The 20,322-nt window shown below is 52.2% G+C and overlaps 2 protein-coding genes across 4 annotated transcripts in view; both read left to right on the top strand.

Annotated features, from left to right (window-relative positions):
* The window catches only part of Sympk (symplekin scaffold protein), a 33,895-nt gene extending 32,963 nt beyond the window's left edge, over positions 1-932 (top strand). For all 3 annotated transcript variants that reach the window (XM_047528705.1, XM_047528704.1, XM_047528703.1), the window contains 2 exons: positions 261-587; positions 727-932. In XM_047528705.1, the coding sequence (XP_047384661.1) occupies positions 261-587; positions 727-864 (465 nt within the window). In that variant the 3' untranslated portion in view covers positions 865-932. The remainder of the gene's footprint in view (positions 1-260; positions 588-726) is intronic.
* A 277-nt stretch (positions 933-1,209) lies between these two features.
* Positions 1,210-18,903, top strand: Rsph6a (radial spoke head 6 homolog A). Its single transcript, XM_047529876.1, has 6 exons — positions 1,210-1,907; positions 4,715-4,949; positions 10,898-11,662; positions 13,956-14,100; positions 14,973-15,090; positions 18,666-18,903. Exons 1-6 carry the CDS (start codon positions 1,210-1,212, stop codon positions 18,901-18,903), a joined length of 2,199 nt encoding a protein of 732 aa, XP_047385832.1.
* The last annotated feature ends 1,419 nt before the right edge of the window (positions 18,904-20,322 follow it).

Raw genomic sequence — 20,322 nt, 5'->3', positions numbered from 1 at the left:
CCACTGTCAATCCAAGCCAGCAAAAGAGTGCCACCTGCTCCCCCGCTGAGAGGTCCCAGCTGCTAAGCTACCTGTATCTAAGCAGCTGCTCCTACTGAAAGAGGGTGTGGCCCTCTCAGTTGCCCGATGCTCCCTGCGCCCACGATGAAAAGCTCCTGGCCTGTGCACCCTTCTTGCTTTCCGCAGCAGGGTGATCTCTGACTCTACCCCATCCTCTGCGGGCACCCTTCCTGAGCTTCTGTGTGCCCCCCCACCTCCAGGACGACCTGGAGCCCCTGGCTCTGGCCCCCGCCCCGGCCCCTCGACCCCCTCAGGACCTCATCGGCCTGCGGCTGGCCCAGGAGAAGGCCTTAAAGCGGCAGCTGGAAGAGGAACAAAAGCTGAAGCCCGGAGGAGCGGGAACCCCCGTCGCGTCTTCGTCCTCTTCCTCAGCCCGACCTGGTCCTGCCCCCGGGGAGGAAGCCATGGATTTCCGGGAGGAGGGGCCCGAGTGTGAGACCCCGGCCATCTTCATCAGCATGGATGACGACTCCGGGCTGACCGAGGCCGCACTCCTGGACTCTAGTCTTGAGGGACCCTTGCCTAAGGTAGGGGTGACGATCCGAGATGCAATGGAAGAATCAAAGCCCTGGGGTGAAGTGTGTGCCAAGTCTGGGGGTGGAGGCGACCAAGGCTTGGAGGTGCGATCGCGCTCTTGACGTGCTGCCCCTTGCTTTCTGCCACCAGGAGGCAGCAGCGGGCGGGCTGACCTCAAAGGAGGAGCGGAGCCCTCAGACCCTCGCCCCTACCGGGGAAGACGCCGTGAAGACCCCCAGCCCGGCCGCCGAGGAAGCCGGGGAGCCGGAGACCAAGGGGAACAGCTGACGGGACGTGGGGGGCGGGGCGGGCCGGGCCGGCGGGTGCTTTGCCTTAAAAACAATAAAGGAAACGGTCTGGGCGCCGGTGCCTTCCACTCTCCGCCGCCGTGTGGGGGCCTGTGGCCCGTGGGTCCGCGCCTGCAGCCGGCAGGAAGCCCCTGGCGCTGGTTGCGCCTGCGCAGACTCCGCTCGCGGCGCGCGTCCCGTGCCGTCCCCGGTAACGGCCCGCCCCTCCGGTCCTTGGAGGCCGGCAACGCCGGTGCGGCGCAGTGGGGCGTGTGCCCGCGGGCGACTGGTCTGGCCTTCCTGTCTGCAAGGCTTCCTCCTAGTCCTCCGTGCCGCCTTTCGAACCATGGGGGACTCGCCGCCCAACCCCGAGGCCCCTTCCCAGCAGCAGTCCTCGAGCCGGAGGAGCTCCCAGGTCTCAGAGCGGCAGCGCAGCCGGGAGCCCTCGCAGTCCCAGGCGGCATTCCCCGACGAGGGGCAGCAGGTCCTGCTGGGCCAGCAGCGGGGCAGTCGGGGCAGCCGACTCAGTCAGGATTTCCGGGCGAGCCAGATCAACCTCCGCTGGTCACAGGGGGGCAACCTGCCCGAGGATGAGAACTTGCCCATGTACCAGGCGGAGGAAGGCGGAATGGGCGGCATGGAGTACCAGCCCATGAGTGCGGGCTTTCCCATGGAGTTCCAGACGCAGACTTACCTGGATGAAAGTGGGACCCAGGCGGGCGAACAAGCCACCAGCCTAATGCAGCAGCTGCAGCGGCTGCAGCAGGGCCAAGGCGGCTTCTTCCAGCAACTGGAATCACCCGCCTACCCCGGGGCCAACGTCTTGGGCCAGTTCAGCATGTACCAGAGAGATGACCCGCAGTTCATGCAAAACATAGAACACGGCCCTTACCTAAGGGATGACCCTGCCCTGCAATTCTCACCCTCGGAGCTGGGCTTCATGAATTTCGGCACGGAGATGCCCGAGCCCGAGCCTCGGGAGCTGGCGGTGCAGAACGCCAAGGCCTACTTGCTGCAGACCAGCATCAATTGCGACCTCAGCCTGTGAGAGGCGGCCAGGAGCCAGGGGCGGGGGTGGGAGGGGCCTGCCTCGGCTCTGGGGTCTAAAGAGTCAAGCAGGGTTGTCCTCGCTGGAAACCACTGACGCCTCCACGCATTAACAACTAGAAGTTGGGGCAGATGGTAGCCAGCACATTGACCACACACTTTCCAGCACTCCTCACAATAATATCTAGTGCGCACAGCTGACTTTAGCGCAGCGCCGTCCCTGTTCCACAGAGGAGACTGAACCAGAGAAGTTAGGTTGATTGTCCAAGATTGCTCAGTTAGGGTGCAGCAGAGCCAGGATTCCAAAACAAGTGATTTGACTTCTGAGACCCGGGTTCTTATCCACGGAATTTCCCTGCGCTTAGCAGTACACCTCTCTGACTCCATTAGATACTCATAAAGCTCACATTCTAGAGAGATGGACAATAAACAGTAAAGATGGTCAGGTGATGGTAAAGGCAAGGTGTAGGGACGGGCTGTATGTTGATCAGGGGACTGGAGGAGGGGATGGAGAGCACTCCAGATACCGGGACAGAAAGTGGTCCATGAATAGGACACAGAAAATGCGAAGGCCTGGAAGCTTGCTGTGTGTGAGAAACACACAAGAAGCTGTTTCTGGAACTAAGGGAGGAAAAGAAAGATTAGGAGGAAATGAGGTTGATGAACTAATGGGTCTTGCTGAAGCAAAAAGTCGATTCCACCCATCCTGTGCTCAGAACCTTCTCTGGTCCCCATTGCCCTCAGTAGGAAATTCAGGTTGGGTCCTCACTACAGCCTTCAAGGTCCTGTCCACTCCAAAGTTTATTTCTACTCACTACCCCCTTTTACCTCACACCCTAGAATCCAGTCAAAATTAACTTCTTAGCGTTCCACCAACAAATCTCAACTCTAGGGAGCTTCAAGTTTCCTTCCTGAAAATCCCTGGCCAGTCTCACTTCTTACCCTTCCCAACTTCACTGAGGGCCCGTTCCCTCCACCACACTCAAGGCTGCTAACAAATCGGTTTCCACACAGCAGGAGCTTAAACTGATGCTTTGAAATCAGACCGATCGAGTTTCAGATGCTGACCATGCCACCATTGTGTGACCTCCTGACCTCAACTTTCCTAAACCTTAGTTTCCTAGTCTGGAATGTAGGGATCATAGCTGTTGTGCAAATGCAACATTTCTCTCAAGTGCCCATAATGGTGCCTGGCTTACAAGAATGGAAGCCATTACAATGCTATCATCACTCTGTCCTTCTGGAATCCCACAACTCCCCTCTCTCTACTCCAGTCACACAAAATCATCTCTGTGTTCTTCCAACATGCAGACATAACCCCCATCCCAAGGTTTTTGCATATTTCCAGTTGTATCTGCAAACCATGACAGTTTGCTACCCTTTCCAATCCTTTTTCTTTTCATGCCTTATTGCATTGGCTATGACCTTCAGAACAGCATTACACAGAAATGGATAAAGTAGGTGTTATTTTTCTCAATCTCAGGGGAAAATACGTTTAATTTTTCACCATTATGTTTATGTGTGTTGTAGATTACTTGTATCCTAAGATTATAAAAAGCTATCTTGGGCTGAGGATGTAGCTCAGTAATAGAGTGTCTGGGTGAGGCTCTAAATTCCATCCCCAGCACTGAAAAAGAGAGAGAGAAGGAGAGAGAGAGCAAGAGAAAGAAAAAAAAAAAAAACCTTTCAAATTCCTAATTTCTTACAAGATTTTTTAATTAAGAAGAATTTTTATGTACCTATTGAGATGATCTTATGATCTCCTTTTCACAGTAACATTTTAAACCTGATGAATTATATTATTTAAATATCAATCCAGCTTTGCAGTCTTATTAGCTCAATTTAATGGTGGCATGTCATCCTTTTTAGGAACTGCTGGGTTTGCTAACACAGTCACATATTGCTTAATGGTGGGGTTATTGTCTGAGACCTGTATGTTAATTGGTTGTTACTGTTCACAGAGTGTACTTACACACACTACTGACAGCTACAACGTCATTCAGTCACATGGTCTTAGAACACCATTGTTGATGGAATCATCTTTGGGCACATGACTGAATTTTGCTTAGAACTTCAGCATCTACATTCCTAAATGAGATCAGCATGGAAATTTCCTTGAGTTTTGGTATAAAGATTATATTAGACTTATAATGTCTCAGAGCCTGTCCACCTATTGTTCCCTCTGACCAAAACCAGTCTCCCCTGGGGGAAAAAATCATCATGATTTACCCCCTAACTTCATTCCAATCTCAGCATAAATGTCACCTGGTGAGGCCTTCCTTGGCCTTTTTATTTAAAATTGCAAACCATCTCCCATGCCTGGTAATCCCAGTCCTCATTCCCTGCTTTATTTGTCTCAATAGAAATTACCACCCCATGCCAGGTGTGCTGGCACACACCTGTGATCCCAGCACCTCAGGAGGCTGAGGCCGGAGGCTCATAAGTTCAAAATCAGTTTGAGCATTTAAAGCCAGACCCTCAGCAACTTAATGAGACCCTGTCTCAAAATAAAAATAAAAAAGGGCTGGGGCTGTAGCTCAGTAGTATACTGTCCCTGGGTTCAATCCCCAGTACTAAAAACAACAAACTCAACAACAAAGAAATTGCCACCCCATGCCTGGCGTACTATATATTCTACTTATGTGATCAATGGCGTCTCCATTATTAGAACATCAGCTCCACCAAGGCAGGGACCTTTTCTCTTCCCTATTGTGTCCCTGACGCCAGATGCTGACCCAGGCAAACAGCATTGGGCTCAGTGAGGTGAATAAATTATGTCCTCCACTCCTCTCCACGGGAGGTAGGTATGAGCACCTGGTGAACCTGCTGACCAAGATCCTGAACCAGCGACCCGAGGACCCCCTGTCGATCCTGGAGACTCTGAACCGCACCACGCAGTGGGAGTGGTTCCACCCCAAGATGGACACGCTGCGGGATGACCCCGAGATGCAGCCCACCTACGAGATCGCAGAGAAGCAGAAGGCGCTGTTCAGCCGGAGCGGCGGCGGAGAGGGCGAGCAGGAGATGGAGGAGGAGGTGGTGAGTAAGCCAGTGGGGAAAGGCGTGAGATGGGACCAGTGGGGACCCAGGTTTAGGGCGCGGCCCGTGCTGAGTCCTGGCTGAGGCCAGTCTAGTGTGTGCGGGGCGGTGCGGGGCGGGGCCGCAGAAGGCCTTGATCGCCGGGCAAGGGGCTTGCGCCCTAGTCTGCCACCACCGCGGTGGGAGGCTTGGAAGCAGAGGAAAGGCCGGTCAGCTCTGCTGTTTAGATCGCTGACCCGGCTGTCACGTGGAGATGGAGACCGGTCTCTCCTACCACCCCTTATCCCCTCACCTCCCTCTCCAGAAAATAACTGTGCCCAGCAGACGTTTTCCTTTGAAACTCACTGTCTCTGGACTCTGAATCAGTCGCTTCCTTTCCCCTGACCTTAGTTTCACCGTTTGTCAACTGAGTCCTGCTAGGAATTCTTCCACCCGCGACTTGCGAACATTCTACCGTCTGCAGAATATTTAAGTCCCGGATCCCATGTTTCCAGAATTAGATGATGCTTAAAATTGAGGTGAAATGTTCTTTCAGTTCAACAAACTTTTGTTTAGGACACTGTGATAATTCTGACATCTCTGGGATCGCCTGCTAGGGGATCTAGGAGCAGTCTTCTTTTGAAACAACCCCGTACAGCAGGTACTATTTGATTCTCATTTTATGGAGGAAGAAACTGAGGCTCAGAGGGCACTAAACTAGGAAGTGTTCAAGACAGGACAAGGAAGGCAGGGCCATGACCTCCAAAGCCCACGCTGCAACCTCTGCCCTATATGTAAATGCAGCTTGTGGGTCTGTGCCTGCTTGTACGGTTCTGAGTCTAGGATTCTGCACACAGCGGGGCGGGGTGGTGGGAGAAGGCAGGAACTGCACTGTGACAAATGAATGAGACCCTGGGAAGGCAGAGCGCACACGGGAATCCAGGCCCTACACGGGAAGGGCAGGTTTTCCCTGCCCTGAGAATACAGGTTCAAATTCCAGACCACCACTCCCCTGGGTGAGAACTACACCGCTTCTAACCCAAGCCCCCGAGGGCCCCGCCCCCTCAAAAGCCACGCGAAGCGAGGCTCCGCCCCTCAGCCCGCCATTCCGAGGGCCCGCCCCCGTTGCGCTGCTATGCGGAGTGATGCTCCGCCCCCTTAGAATGCCTGGTCCTGGGGGAACCGCCCCCTTGGGACTGCAGAGCCCTCCAGGTGACGCATGCCTGTAGTCCCAGCCACTCTGCATCGCAAATTCACACCAGTTTTAGCAATTAGCAAGACCCTCGGCAAATTAGCGAGAACCTTTAAAACAAGAAGGGCCGGGGATGTGGCTCAGTGGTAAAGCACCCCTGGGTGCAATTCCCAGGACCAAAAAAGAACAGAACAGAACTCGGAGCTGGAGTTCTCAATTTGGGGTCGGTCGATGGCAAAATCGTGGGCGTTTGTGGCCGTGCAGGGTTGGAGGAAGAGATTCTTAAAGAAATCAGTCGTTAAGCGTTTTGTTTTTGTCTTATCTGAGCGAATCTCTTAATTCTCTCATTTTCTATATCTTCCAAATGGCTAGATACACACAATTCCTACCAGTATTTATAGAATAATTAATTCTTTCCCCTCGAGTTTCTCGAAATGCCACCAGTAGGCTGTCTCGCCGTCGGGAGATGGCCCGCATTCTCCCTTGAGCGTCCCTTGCTTTACCCCAAAAGCTTCCCACTCTCAAGATGGCGGGCTCTTCCTCGAATGTGCATTTCTTTCTTACTGTACCCTTAAAGACACCACGTCTCCCTTGCGATAGCCCACATTCTCCCTTGAATGTGTCTCTATTTTCCTAAATGAATCTAACGGGAAAAAAGAAAGAAAAAGGAATGCTACCTGTAGACCTGTTTTCGCTCGGAGGGACTCGGGTCTGTTGAATGCCTGCGCCGAGCCTTTTCCTCTGGGCCTTCGGGCCGGGCTCCTCCTGTGCGCTGTTGGCAGCTGCTTGGCAGCAGGGGTTGCTATATTTGGTAGCGCACATCTTCCCATCCTGTACCTCTGTTTTGAAAAGTGTCTGACTACTCTCACATTTATAATTTTAGACTAACTGTAGTATTTTTAAAATCACATTCTGAAAGCGAACACCTTGCTTGTACTTGTTGGACAACAGAGCTCACTTTAAGTTAGGAATATATGATTCTGGAGAAATAAACAGGTGGCCTCACGCATCACAGCCAGGTGCTGACAGTCTGGCAAGGTGGCTCCCCAGCGCAGGGACATGAAGGGCCGCCCTCTCCCCTCTCCCCTCACCCTTTCTCCCTCCCTGTTCTTAAACAAGGAGAGCAGTTTTTAGCGTCATAGTAGCCTGACCTAAACTCCATCTCTGTCCACTGCAGTCACTAAGGCTTATTATCTCTGGTACAAATGCTTCATTAAAAAGTAGCCCAAGCCCTTCAGCAAGACACTGTGGCTGTCTGTCCCTCTGGAGTTGGCCCACATTCTCCCTTGAATGTGTCTCTGCTTTCCTAAATAAGTCTTTGACTGCACCTCTGAAAACAAGAAAAAAATGTTTAATCACCACACTTTGGTGGTGAGTCTGGAAATGGGCAGCGCTGGTGCAGAAGCTGTGAGACCAGGAAGAATCCAGCCCTTTCCTCCCGCCTTCTGCATCAGGTCCACAGTTTAGTTCTTGAGCCTGCCATTTCCTGTTTGCAAAACGGCTGCCACTGCCCCAGACATCCACAGCAGTGTCCCAGAGAAGGAGGGAGCTTTTGCTTGTTTGTATGTCTCCCTCCTTTTTTAAAAAATCGGAGGGGCAAAAGTTTCCCAGAAAGTTTCCGCTTGCATCTCATTGGCAGTCAAGGTGGGCAGATGGTGGAGAAGGGGCAGGGATGGGGCTAGGCCTCAGGCACAACTTGGAATCAGGGATCCCAGTGAGTCACACTCGCCTCTAGGCCTCTCTTCCGCCTCCTCTGCTTTCTCTTTAGACCAACCTGTCCTTCCATATGGCAGTGCTTAGCACCTCTGGGGCCCCCCACCCCGCCAGGCCAGTCTCACACTAACTTCTTAAGAATGTCACCCAGGGGCTGAGGCTGTGGCTCAGTGGTAGAGTGCTTGCCTAGCATGTGGGAGACCCTGGGTTCCATCCTCAGCACCACATATAAAATAAATAAATAAAGTTATTTTTTTAAAAATTCCACCCAGTTGCCACTAGGAAATCTTTTCTCCCAGATCCTAGATGGGATTTTCCTGTGTATGGTAACTGGAAGGGAGAAAGAGGAAGAAAGTCCAGGCCACAGGAAGTTGAGGGGCACCTTAGAATGAGAGCTACGAAAGTGGCCCCAGGGGTCAGAACAGCTGGGTCCAAACCCAGCCACCCCAGAAAATGATTTCTGGGCAATGGGCGCCATCCGAGCTGTCCAGCCACAGAGCAGAGCCTGACCTGCCATTTGGGGGACCCCGTGCATGGGCTTCCCAGGAAAGGGATGGAAGTGGGTTGATGGGCCAGGCATGCACCCAGAAGAATTGGCCACATCTACTCCCTAAACTTCCCTCCCAGCCGCAGGATGGCAAGTCACGGTCCGGTTTTGACTCTGGCGCCTGAGTTTCTGATGGCAGCATGGGCTGGTGAAGCTGCTTTTGCTTCGTTTCAGATTGAGGGAAAATGCCAGAATCACTTTAAAAAGAATCGTCCTCCTGGAGTGTGAGTCAGGGCCCAGCAGCGAGAGCCACGGGCTGCGTTTGTGGCTGGCGCAGCCTGCCCACCAGGCTGCGGAAGGGCTGAGCCGTTGGTCCCTGCGGAGCTGGCTACGGAGGGTCTGCTGTGACACAGCTTCCTGGCTGCACGTGGGCTCTCATAGCTTCTGCCTGAGCAAGACGCACATCCCGCCTGGAGCTGTTTCCACGGGTCAGGGGAAGTGGCCAGGCCCCTGCTGTCAGGGCGCGGGGCTGCGCGGGCTTAGTGAGGGAGAGACCTGTGAGCACCTGTGAGCAGCAGTGTCAGCCGGCAGACCCGGGAGGAAGAGGGGTTCCATCGTCCATTTCAACCCCGTGCTCCAAATTGAGTTTTTTCTTCTGTTTTGCTTTGTTCTTGTGTTGTGGTGCTGAGGACGAACCCAGGGCCTTGGGCAGGCTAAGCTGGGCTCTCCCACTGAGCCAAGCCCAGGCCCTCAAAACTGAACTTTTAAAAAAGTTTGGAGTGCAATATGTCCCTTCAGGGAAGGCCTTAGCATGCTTGCACCTTCCACGTCAAACGGGACCATCATTACTCAGCATCACACTAACAGGACTGTGGGTAGCTTGTGTCCCCCAGATTCATGTCTTGAAGTCTCTACCCATCACCCAATAACTCAGAAAGTGCTAAGTGGGACACAGACGGGGAGAAGCCCTGTGAATACACAGGTGGAGACCAGGGTACGATTGATGGGCACAGCTGCACCCAGAAGGCAGAAGGTGGCCAGCAACCCAGAGAAGGCAGGGGAGCAGGGCCAGGCTCTCCCTGCAGCCCCAGGGACAACCGCCATCATCAGCATCTAGATCTCTCTAGGACTTCCCACCTCCAGAACTGCAAGACCTTTGGTTGTTTAAGCCACCACCTGGTGTGGTACTTTGCCACTGCACCCTGCCACACTATCTCACCATCTTTTTATAAGTTCTATTACTCTCTGAATGATATTTCAGTACCTGGAAATCAAGAGGCATGTCAGGTGCCATGGTGCATGCCTGAAATCTCAGCCACTCGGGAGGCTGAGGCAAGAGGATCGAAGCCAACCTCAGCAACAAGAGAGGCCATGTCTCAAAATAAATGGGCCAGGGCCGGCGAGCAGTGGTCAAGCACCCCTGGGTTCAATCCCCAGTCCCAAAGGGAGAGGGGCGGGCAGTCTTCAGTGTGCTAAGGAACAGGAGCAGGTAAATATATCATTCTAGAACAACCCTGAAACACTTTATTATTCTAGGACTGAATTGAGTGCTGGTGGAATCACATATTTTTTTTTAACTATACTGAGAATTGAAAGGAGAGGGGCTCTACTACTGAACTCCAACCCCAGCTTTTTTTACTTTTTGAGACAGGACTTCACTAAGTTGCTGAGGGTGGCCTCAAACTTGTGATCCTCCGGCCTCAGCCTCCCCAGTTGCTAAGATTATAGGCATGGCCTCCACACCTGGCTCCCATCTCATCTATTTTGTTCTCTGATATATCTCAGTGTCCTGGGACTGGCACCTTCTGCGTCTTTTAATAAAGATTCCTGGACTGACTGAATGAAAAGCCCCAGGGACAGGGATGTGGGCGTGGCAGAGATTTCCCAGAGAAAGGCCCATGCCCTGGTGTATGGCCTGCAGAGGTCACACCCCAGATGTACGCCTCACTCCTTCCCCTGAATTCTGGGCCTGAATCTCTCTGGATTCTGCTGGATCCTCTTCTCCCTCCCTTTCTGAGTCCTCCCCAATCCAAGGCGATGGCAGAGCAGGAGGCAGTGAGTGCAGGACTTCTCACTACCATCCTCTGGCCTCACCCATTCCTCAGTTCAAGACCTGCCTTGACTTTCATTTGCCCTTGACTTGGAGAACGGTTAGGGGTGCATTCGGTACTAGTAACAGATACCATGATTAAAAGTTTCTTCTTTGCTCCCTAGTGCAAGAAGGGGAGCAGGTAAGTCAGATCAAACAGTGTCCACCTTTCAGCTCCATCACTATGAAGGTATAGGATTTTGTCTCACATGTGTTTCCTCACAGTCCCCAAATAGCTGCGTTGGCTCCAGCTTTCACATCCTCATTCCAGGCAGGAAAAAAGGTGGAAGGATAAGGAAGGGCAAATGATTTTCTTCTAGTGTGCTTTACTTTTCCATCAAGGGACACTCTCCCCAAGGACATCCCTGAATTCACTGGCCAAAACTGGTATCACGGGCAGTTCAGTTACGCAGTGTTTCCGTTTCTTGACTCTAGAGTCAGGCAGGCTAGGGAGCAGAGCTTCAGCCTCTTCCCTCCGCCCTCCGCAGGTTGAGACGGCGGTGCCCAACATCATGGAGACGGCTTTCTACTTCGAGCAGGCGGGTGTGGGCCTGAGCTCGGTGGAGAGCTTCCGCATCTTCCTGGCCCTGAAGCAGCTGGTGGAGCAGCAGCCCATCCACACGTGCCGCTTCTGGGGCAAGATCCTGGGGCTCAAGCGCAGCTACCTGGTGGCCGAGGTGGAATTCCGGGAGGGCGAGGAGGAGGCGGAGGAGGAGGAGGTGGAGGAGCTGATGGAGGCTGGCGAGGTGGTGGAGGCACACGGCGAGGAGGAGGGAGAGGAGGACGAGGAGAAGGCGGTGGACGTCGTCCCCAAGCCCACGTGGAAGCCGCCGCCGGTCATCCCCAAGGAGGAGAGCCGCACTGGCGCCAACAAGTACCTGTATTTTGTGTGCAACGAGCCGGGTCGGCCGTGGACGCGGCTGCCGCACGTCACGCCCGCGCAGATCGTGCACGCCCGCAAGATCAAGAAGTTCTTCACCGGCCACCTGGACGCGCCGGTCATCAGCTACCCGCCCTTCCCCGGCAACGAGGCCAATTACCTGCGCGCCCAGATCGCGCGCATCTCGGCCGCCACGCACATCAGCCCGCTCGGCTTCTACCAGTTCGGCGAGGAGGAGGGCGATGAGGAGGAGGAGGGCGGCGCGGGCCGCGACTCATTCGAGGAGAACCCGGACTTTGAGGGCATTCCCGTGCTCGAGATGGTGGACTCCATGGCCAACTGGGTGCACCACATGCAGCACATCCTGCCGCAGGTGAGGACCTTGGGCTCCACTCCTGCGCCCAGTGCAGAGCTGGGTAGCTCAGATGTGATCCGCCATAGGATCGAGCTGTTACCTTGCTGGTCGTGTGTTCAATAATATTCACCCACTCCCCCATCCATTCCCCATCCATCCATCCACCCACATACCCATCCACCCATCCATCCACCCACATACCCAGCCACCCAGCCACCCACCCATCCAGCCACCCATACACCCAGCCACGCATCCATCCATCCTCCTTCCCATCCCCTCCTTCCTTTATTCAACAGGCATTGGTTGATAATGCCCATTGGAAGGCCTTGACACCAGATGCGTTTTGGAGATCAGAATTTTTTCAGATTTTAAAAAGATTGCTCATTGCATGTACCATATATAATACATCAGGCAAGGGGAAGGGGGACCCTCCCCAGCCCATAATTGAACGCATCAATATTTCTGCAGCAAATTAGAGTAACCTCTCATCAGCTCAAATTGCTGCCAACACACACACACACACACACATTTTTTTGTACTAGTAATCAGGCTCCCTCTATCACTAAGCTACATCCCCAACTGTTTCTTTTCTTTCTTTCTTTCTTTTTAAATTTTTTTGGCTGTAGATAGACACAATACCTTTATTTTATTCATGTACTTTTATGTGGTGCTCAGGATGGGACCCAGTGCATCACACATGCTAGGCAAGTACTCTGCCACTGAGCTACAGCCCTCCCACCTCTTTTAATGGTGACAGGGACTCCCTAAGTTTCTGAGGCTGGCCTTCAACTTGCAATCCTTTTCCTCATCCTCCCCAATTGCTGGGATTATAGGCGAGTACCCGGCTCCTAGTCTACCAAATGGCTTATGAAAAAGTTTTGGTTTTTTCTTCTTTGTGGTGCTGGGAATCAATCCCAGCGCGTCAGGTCTGCTAGGTAAGTGTTCTAGCATGAACCACAGCCCAGCCTCCAAACATTTTTGGCATTCTGAGCTTTTCAGATTTTAAAGTCGTGAACAGCAGGTCATGAACCTACATTTATTGCATGCCTGGTGTGTCCCAACTTTATATTCATACATTTATTCATTCAAGGAAGCACCTGCTGGGTGCTAGAAACTTTTAATTAATTAAACAATTATTGACTTTATGTTTTATTGAATCTAAATAACTCCCCTCCTTTTTTTTTTTTTTTCTTTTTTGTATGGGGGATGGAACCCAGGACTGCTCTACCACTGAACTCCATCTGTAGCCTTTTTTATTTTTATTCAGAGACAAGGTCTTGCTAAGTTGCTGAGGCTGGCCTTAAACTTGCAATTCTCCTGCCTCAGCTTCCGGAGTCTCTGGGATTACAGGTGAGCACCACCATACCTGGTCAAATAAGTCCTTTCCAGATCAATACAACTATCATCATTCCCATTCCACGGTGATGAGACAGGAATCTGCTCTCTGTCGTGCACTTGGGTTCATTCATTCAAGAGGCATTCAGCAAGTCAGGTGGGAGACTCACGCCAACCATCCCAGGAACTTGGGAGGTTGAGGCAGGAGGATCGAATGTGGGAGGCTAGCCTCAGCAATTTTGCCAGACCCTATCTCAAAAGAAAAAAGGGCTGGGAATGGAGCTCAGTGGTATAGCAGTTTGGATTCCAACTCCATTCCCTCCCCCACACACACAAGAAGAAGAAAGAAGAAAGAAGAAGAAGGGGAAGAGCAGGAGATGGAAGTGGAAGCAGCAGCATTCTTTGGCTCTTGTCTGTGGAACCCAACAGCAATCCAGTGACAGTTCCCCTAACACCTCCATTCCACAGACCAGCAGAGAGAGGACACGGGCTGCCAAGTATCAGCCACTTGAGAGCAGAAATTTTGAGTCATCTTTGCTCAAGGATGCGTCCCCAGCACCCAGAGCAGGGTCTGGATGTAGCAGGTGCTCATTAAATATGTGATCAATGACCTGTAATCCCAGAGACCAGGGAGGCTGAGGCAGGAGGATCACAAGTCCAAGGCTACCCTAAGCAACTTAGTAAGGCCTGTGTCAAAATAAAGAATAAAAAGGGATGGGAATGTGGTTCAGTAATTAATTAATTGTCCCTGGGTTCAATCTCTGGTGAAAGAATGAATATGGGGGCAGGAGGCGCCACCTCGCCAGGATCATCTCTCGGCCCCTTGCCTGGTGACTAAGCCCGTCTTCCTGCCTATTCCTGGGTCTCTGAGGACAGGGCCAGTGCTCCAGTGTCCTGCCTGGCCCTTCACCTCCTCCCCTGGTGCAGGCTGGCCTCTGCCACTGGCGATGTCACCTGACCTTTCCTCCACCCTTAGGGCCGCTGTACCTGGGTGAACCCTTTGCAGAAATCAGAGGAGGAGGAAGAGCTGGGGGAGGAGGAAGAGAAGGCAGATGAGGGGATGGAGGAGGTGGAGCAGGAGGTCGGGCCCCCACTGCTGACGCCGCTCTCCGAGGATGCAGGTAGGGGTTCCACCGGGAGCCTGGGGGAGGGCTGGGCAGGCAGACTGCCCGGGGCCATCAGTGTGACCATCTCTCCAGGCCTCAGCACGCTCATCTGTAAAATGGGCGTCATACTCTGCCTCCCCGTGGGCCCCGTCACACCTGGCACCTGCAATGGCCCTCAGCTCAGGACATGCTCCTTTGAGTCCTGCGTGGACTTGGGAGAGGGAGATATGCTTAGGGAGCCTCCTGCAGAGGAGGCAAGACCCGGGCTAGACTTTGGACAAGTGGACAGGGATTTCGGGTTTGTTTGTTTGTTTGTTTTTTGTATCAGGGATTGAACCCAGGGCCGCTCAACCACTGAGCCACATCCCCAGCCCTTTTTATTTTCCAATTTGAGACAGGGTCTCGCTAAGTTGCTGAGGCTGGCTTGGAACTCGTGATCCTCCTGCCTCAGCGGCTGGGATTACAGGCGTGCCCCACTGTGCCAGGTGACAGCGATTTCTTGAGGTTGAGGCACCTAAAGGAAAGAGGAAGTCGAGGCTGGGAGAGGGTGAGGGGACAGAGCCTGGATGTGAACCTGGATTCCATGAGCCTGGAGCCTGTGCCCTCCCCTCCGCAGCCGGCTCCATGCTGATGGCAGATCTAGGAGAAGCGCTGGGGCCAGCTGGGGCCAGGCACTGCAGCGTGCACTGCAGACACTCTCACCAGGTGTCCCCATGCCCTGCGTGCAGTCACCGAGGCCAGACAGGCCTGTGCTCCCGTGGCAGTTCCCCGAGCCCCTCCAGCCCTGCAGCTTTGTTCCCGTCCTGCTCCCCCCACCTCCTGTCCCCAAGGCGGTGCAGGACCCAGGACCCCTGACCTCACCGCCACTCTCCACTTCTTCACTGCAGAAATCATGCACCTGTCACCCTGGACCACCCGCCTGTCCTGCAGCCTCTGCCCACAGTACTCGGTGGCCGTGGTGCGCTCCAACCTCTGGCCAGGGGCCTACACCTACGCCAGTGGCAAGTAGGTCTTCTCCCTGTCCCTCTCAGTGGAGACCCCTTAGGACTTCCTCAGAGCCTGGGCAGCTGACGGGGGCGGGCAGAGCCTGGGAGAGCCCCTTAGGAGTCGCCAGGGCTGACCCTCCTCAGCTCCCAGGGGTTCCCGTGTAGCTAAAATAAGGAATCTCAGGCCCAGTCAGTGGCATGAGCCCATAGTTCCAGCTTTCCAGAGGCTGAGGCAGGAGGATCACTTGAGCCCAAGAGTTCAAGGCCAGCCTGGGCAACAGAGACTCTACTCTAAACAAAACAAATTCCAGATGAAAAGTACAAACCCCTTGGAGGAAAGAATGGAGGATCAGAGAAGGGAAGGGACTGGCCTAGGACCACACAGCACTTGTGGGATATAAAGCTGGATCTCTGACAGGAAGTCTCATCTCTGGGGCAGCCAACTCCTCCTCTAGGTCCCCTGGGTCTTCCAGTTAAGGATCTTCTCTCTATGGGGCAGAATTCTGTCCCACCAGGATCCCCCGCCAGTTGTTCTCAAAAGATGGGCAAACTGAAGTCACCTCTGCCTCCTCCCACCCCAGCCACACACTCAAGTTCCTTAGCTCCGTCCCAGCTCTTCCCAGCCCTCTGCTCAGTTGGTGTGTGTGTGTGTGTGTGTGTGTGTGTGTGTGAGTGAGTGAGTGTGTGTGTCTGCCTGCCGCAGCGCTACCAGCGCTGTCCACCAGAGGGCAGGACAATTTTCATAGATTTCCCTTTTCCCTCTAAATGTGAACCTGGGCTGCAACCCTGTGTTCAGCCCGGTGGGAGTTCATGTAACTTGATATTTTAACCACATATTTCTTTATTTTTTCTTTTGGTATTGGAGATTGAACCCAGAGCAATTTACCTCTGGGCTACAGTTTAATTTTAATTTTGGGGAGGGAGGGATGGGGCCTTGCTAAGTTGTGGAGGCTGGCCTCGAACTTGCCGAGCTCCTGCCTTAGTCCCCCAGAATCACCGGGATTTCAGGCTTGCATCACTGCACCCAGCTCTTCACCACATTCTTGGGTATTATGTTTTCCTTCTCCAGAAACTTGGAAGAGGCACATTTGCTTTTCGCCAGGAGGCTTCTTCTGACCACGCCCTAATTTGCCAACAGCCCTCTGAAAGCAAAGTTCCCAAGTCCCAGTTCCACTTGCTCATCCATCCTCATTACCCATCCAGCCACCAATTAACCCACCCTCCCATCCAGCCACCCAGTCTCCAGCCACTATCCAGCCACTTTTTATTTTTTCCTTTATAAGAGTCAAGCCAGCCTGGCAAGGCAGGCCTCTCATCCCAGCGACTCAGGAGGCTGAGGCAGGAGGATCACAAGTCAGAGGCCAGCCTCAGCAGCTTAGGAAGACCTCAGCAACGTAGCAAGACCCTGTCTCAAGTTTAAAAGAAAATAATAAAGAAAGGGCCAGGGATATAGCTCTGTTGTAAAGTGCACTGGGTTCAATCCCCACTACCAAAAAGCACAAAAACTTGAATTTCACTATTTGCCAGCTGTGTGTTGGACCCTAGGCCCTTTGTTGAAAAGAGACACAGATGCCATCCCCAGAGCAGAGTGAGGAAACACAGGCATTACTTGTACAACACTCCTTCCTCCCCTCTCGCCAAATACTCTGTGACAAAGTCTTTAAGTGCCACCAGGAGAGTGCAGGCCCCCTGACAGTGCCAAACTGCCATTCTTCTAAAGCATGGAGGAAGGACCAGGGGACCAGGGAAGGGAAACATGCTTCACTCTGAACTCTGCAGGAGAAGAAAGAGGGATCAGGGAGAGCCAGGCAAAATCCACACGGACCCAGAGCGTCCTGCCCTGTGAGTGGAGGACCCACCCAGGACCTGGCTAAGATGCAAATTCTGGTTCTGTGTGTCTGGGAGGGAGCCTGAGATTCAGCATTTCTAACAAGCTCCCTAGTGAGGCCAGACGGTCAAAGCCGTGAGCCAGGGCGGGCGGCGACTAGGGGGCTCCAAGCAAGGCTCTCAGAGAGCCCTGGAGAATTGTCAAAAATACTCTTGAGAATTGCAAAGCCATGAAAATAAGGTCAAAATAAACTGCCCCTCCAGACCCGGAACCCTGTGTCTCCGTCTGCTTCTCTTTCTCCCTCTAGTTCTCTCTGCTTCCCTCCCTGTCTGTCTCTCCCTGTCCCTTCGTCCCCTCCCCTTGTTCTGCGTGCTCCTCTTTCCTTCTCTGGAGAGGCAGAATTGGTCCAGGCGTCCCTTCTCACTCATTCAGCCCCCCACCAGAACACTGGCAGCAGGGCGGCTTTGTCTATTTATTTACTGCTGTGTCCCGGCACCTAGACCATTGTGTTTATGTCCAACATAAATAACATGAGTCACGTGTAATTTTAAATTTTCTAGTAAAATAATCAGAAAAAATTAATGTTAATAACATATTTATCCTGACTATCTAAAATGTTATAGTTACATGGTGAGGCCTGGGGCTGGGGCTCAGTGGTAGAGCACTTGCCTGGAGCGTGAGGCACTGGGTTGGATCCTCAGCATTGCAAGAAAATAAATAAAATAAAGGTCCATCAACAACTAAAAAAATCTGTTTAAAATAATTACATGGTGTTATCAATCATGTAAAAATCATTAATGAGCTACTTTACATTCTTTGTTTCACACTAAGTCTTCGGAGTCTGTATATACAGCATGTCTCAATCTGGAGGCTAAATTTTGATCAGAAAGACTTGCCAGTCTGTATTCAGACTTCGCAACATTCACAGTTGAAGAGGAGGTCCTGTCAGGTGCTGAGACAAGAGCATCAGGAGGCCAAAGCCAGCCTCAGCAAAAGCGAGGCCCTAAGCAACTCGTGAGACCCTGTCTCTAAATAAAATACAAAATAGGGCCGGGGATGTGGCTCAGTGGTTGAGCGCTCCTGAGTTCAATCCCCTGTACCAAAAAAAGAAAAAAAAAAAAAAAAAAAAGAAGAAAGAAAAGAAAAGAAAGAGGAGGTCCTTGTGCCCAAGTTGTTCCAGGTATACTAAGAAGTTTTCTAATAATGGAACTGAGTATCAGTTTTATTATTTAAATTGAAACGTGCTAAAATTAAATAAAGTCCATTTCACCCATCAACAGCAGAATATACCTTCTTCTCAGGCAGTCATAGAACATATTCTGGCACAGATCGTGTACTGAGTCATAAAACAAATCTTATTTGATGTAAAAGGATTGAAATCATATAAAGTATGTTCCCTGACCACCGTGGAATGAAATTAGAAATCAGTAACAGAAGGAAACTGGAGAAATTCACAAATGTTCCACAAGGAATCAACACACTCCTTAATCGCAAATGGGTCAAAGGGGAAATCACAAGGCAAATTTGATAATTAAATAAAATTTAAAACTCAGTTCTCCATTCCCAATTGCCATGTTTCAAGTGCTCCAGAACTGCAAGCGCTGTCCACCAGCGTCACTCTGTCCCTGGGCCTCTGCATAATAGGTGCTCAGAAAATAGTTGTTGGATGAACAAAGGGACAGAGAACCCCGGTGGGCATGTTTCACCTGTCCCCATGCTTGGTCTCCCTGTTAAAGAGAATTTCATGGTATCTTGCTGCTCTCTAGAAAGTTTGAGAACATCTACATTGGCTGGGGTCACAAGTACAGCCCCGACAACTTCAACCCAGCCCTGCCAGCCCCCATTCAGCAGGAGTATCCCAGCGGCCCAGAGATCACAGAGATGAGTGACCCCACGGTGGAGGAGGAGCAGGCCCTCAAGGCTGCCCAGGAGCAGGCCCTGGCGGCTGCAGAGGAGGAGGAGGAAGACGAGGAGGAAGACGAGGACGAGGATCTGGAGGACTGAGCCCTTTTCCCCAAGCAGGTGGACAGCAGCTTTCTTTTATATATAGTTAGGTATGAGCTGTATTTTCACTATTGATTTGCTTCCTGCCCCTGCAGGGCAGGAAGGAAGCATCTCGAAATAAAATTTCCCCACAACAGGGCCAGTCATTCATTCATCTGTTCAAGACATTTGTTGACTGGATGCCAAGCCAGGGCTGTGGGGCTCTGCTGGGGGCACTGACATTACCTGGGAGAGAGACTCTCCGTCTTCTGCGTTTATCCACTCAGGTATCCAACCATTTAACAGGACTCCTTTCGGCCCAGTCCTGTGCTCCGGGCACAGAGGTGACCACGTAGCTCCAGCCTTGCCTTCCTGGGCTCACACACTATATAGAAGACAGACTGACTCCCAGAGAGTGGGAACTCAGATCATGGGAATCAGAGGACTGACAGAGGTCCTGAGCTCACAAAGAATCAAGAATGGGGAAGGGCATTCCCCGCACAGGAAATGGCATGAGCGAAACCCCAAGAACAAGAGAGTACAATGTAACGTAATGAGGTAGTTTCTCAAAGCTCAATTTAGATGGGACTTAGTGTGAAGGGATAGTGGTGAGAGGTAAGGTTAGAAAGAAGTTGGCAGGGGCCAGATCACAGGGGGCTTAACTTTACCCTAAGAGCACTAGGGACCGCAGGTGGTTCTCCAGCAAGAAAAGGTCCTGATCATATTTGTGCTTTACAACAATCCTTCTACATGCCAGGTGGAGGGTTAGCAAGGGTGACACATAAGACTGGGAGACCAGAAACAAGGTTGATGCAGGTGGTGGGGGGTCTCAGGAAGCTGAAGAGGAGTTTGGACCAGGTCTGTAGAGAGGAAGGAACTGGGAAAGAGGAATTCGGGCAGTAGAAAGCCTGACTGGAAGTGGGAGGGAGTGAAAAGAAATGGTACAAATCTAGGAAGACACCCTGTCTGTGGCCCAGGTGACCCTAAGATGAGGAATTGGAGAGGTGCAGGATTTGGAGTAAGATGCCAAGTTCACCATAGGGCTTGTTGAGTGTGAAATACCTCTGGGGCATTTTGGAAAAAATCTGGGAAGTCACTGAGTACATGGATTTAGGAATATCTATGTTAGAGCAGGGGTGGCTTCAGAAGAAATGAGGGGAGACTTTGGATTACTGGTGGCTCATTGGGACACGAGTGGCATTGCAGGAATCAAAATTTTAGAAGCAGTGGTGGGTCGTGGAGGAGTGTGGTTATGGAAGACAGTGAAGACATGGAGATATATTGGAGATTAGTGAAAAATATGGAGGATGTCTGAGGTTAGGATCAGATGGAATCCTTAGGGTTTTGTGGATACGCTGGGGTCTGCCGGGATTTGGGGAACCCTCAAGGGTGGACAGAAGTGGTGAAGATGCCTGTGGTCAGTCAGGGACTTTAAATCGT

This window comes from Sciurus carolinensis, chromosome 16 (genome assembly GCF_902686445.1).
Source record: "Sciurus carolinensis chromosome 16, mSciCar1.2, whole genome shotgun sequence".
NCBI lineage: Eukaryota > Metazoa > Chordata > Mammalia > Rodentia > Sciuridae > Sciurus > Sciurus carolinensis.
The sequence above is the reverse complement of the archived record's forward strand: the minus strand, read 5'-3'. Positions and strand labels throughout refer to the sequence as shown.

Bases quoted from the DNA above. Each gene is read 5' to 3' on its own strand.
- Rsph6a (XM_047529876.1), top strand. From the start codon at position 1,210: ATGGGGGACTCGCCGCCCAACCCCGAGGCCCCTTCCCAGCAGCAGTCC. The intron at 1,908-4,714 runs GTGAGAGGCGGC...CACGGGAGGTAG, and splicing joins ATCAATTGCGACCTCAGCCT to GTATGAGCACCTGGTGAACC. The intron at 15,091-18,665 runs GTAGGTCTTCTC...GCTGCTCTCTAG, and splicing joins TACACCTACGCCAGTGGCAA to AAAGTTTGAGAACATCTACA.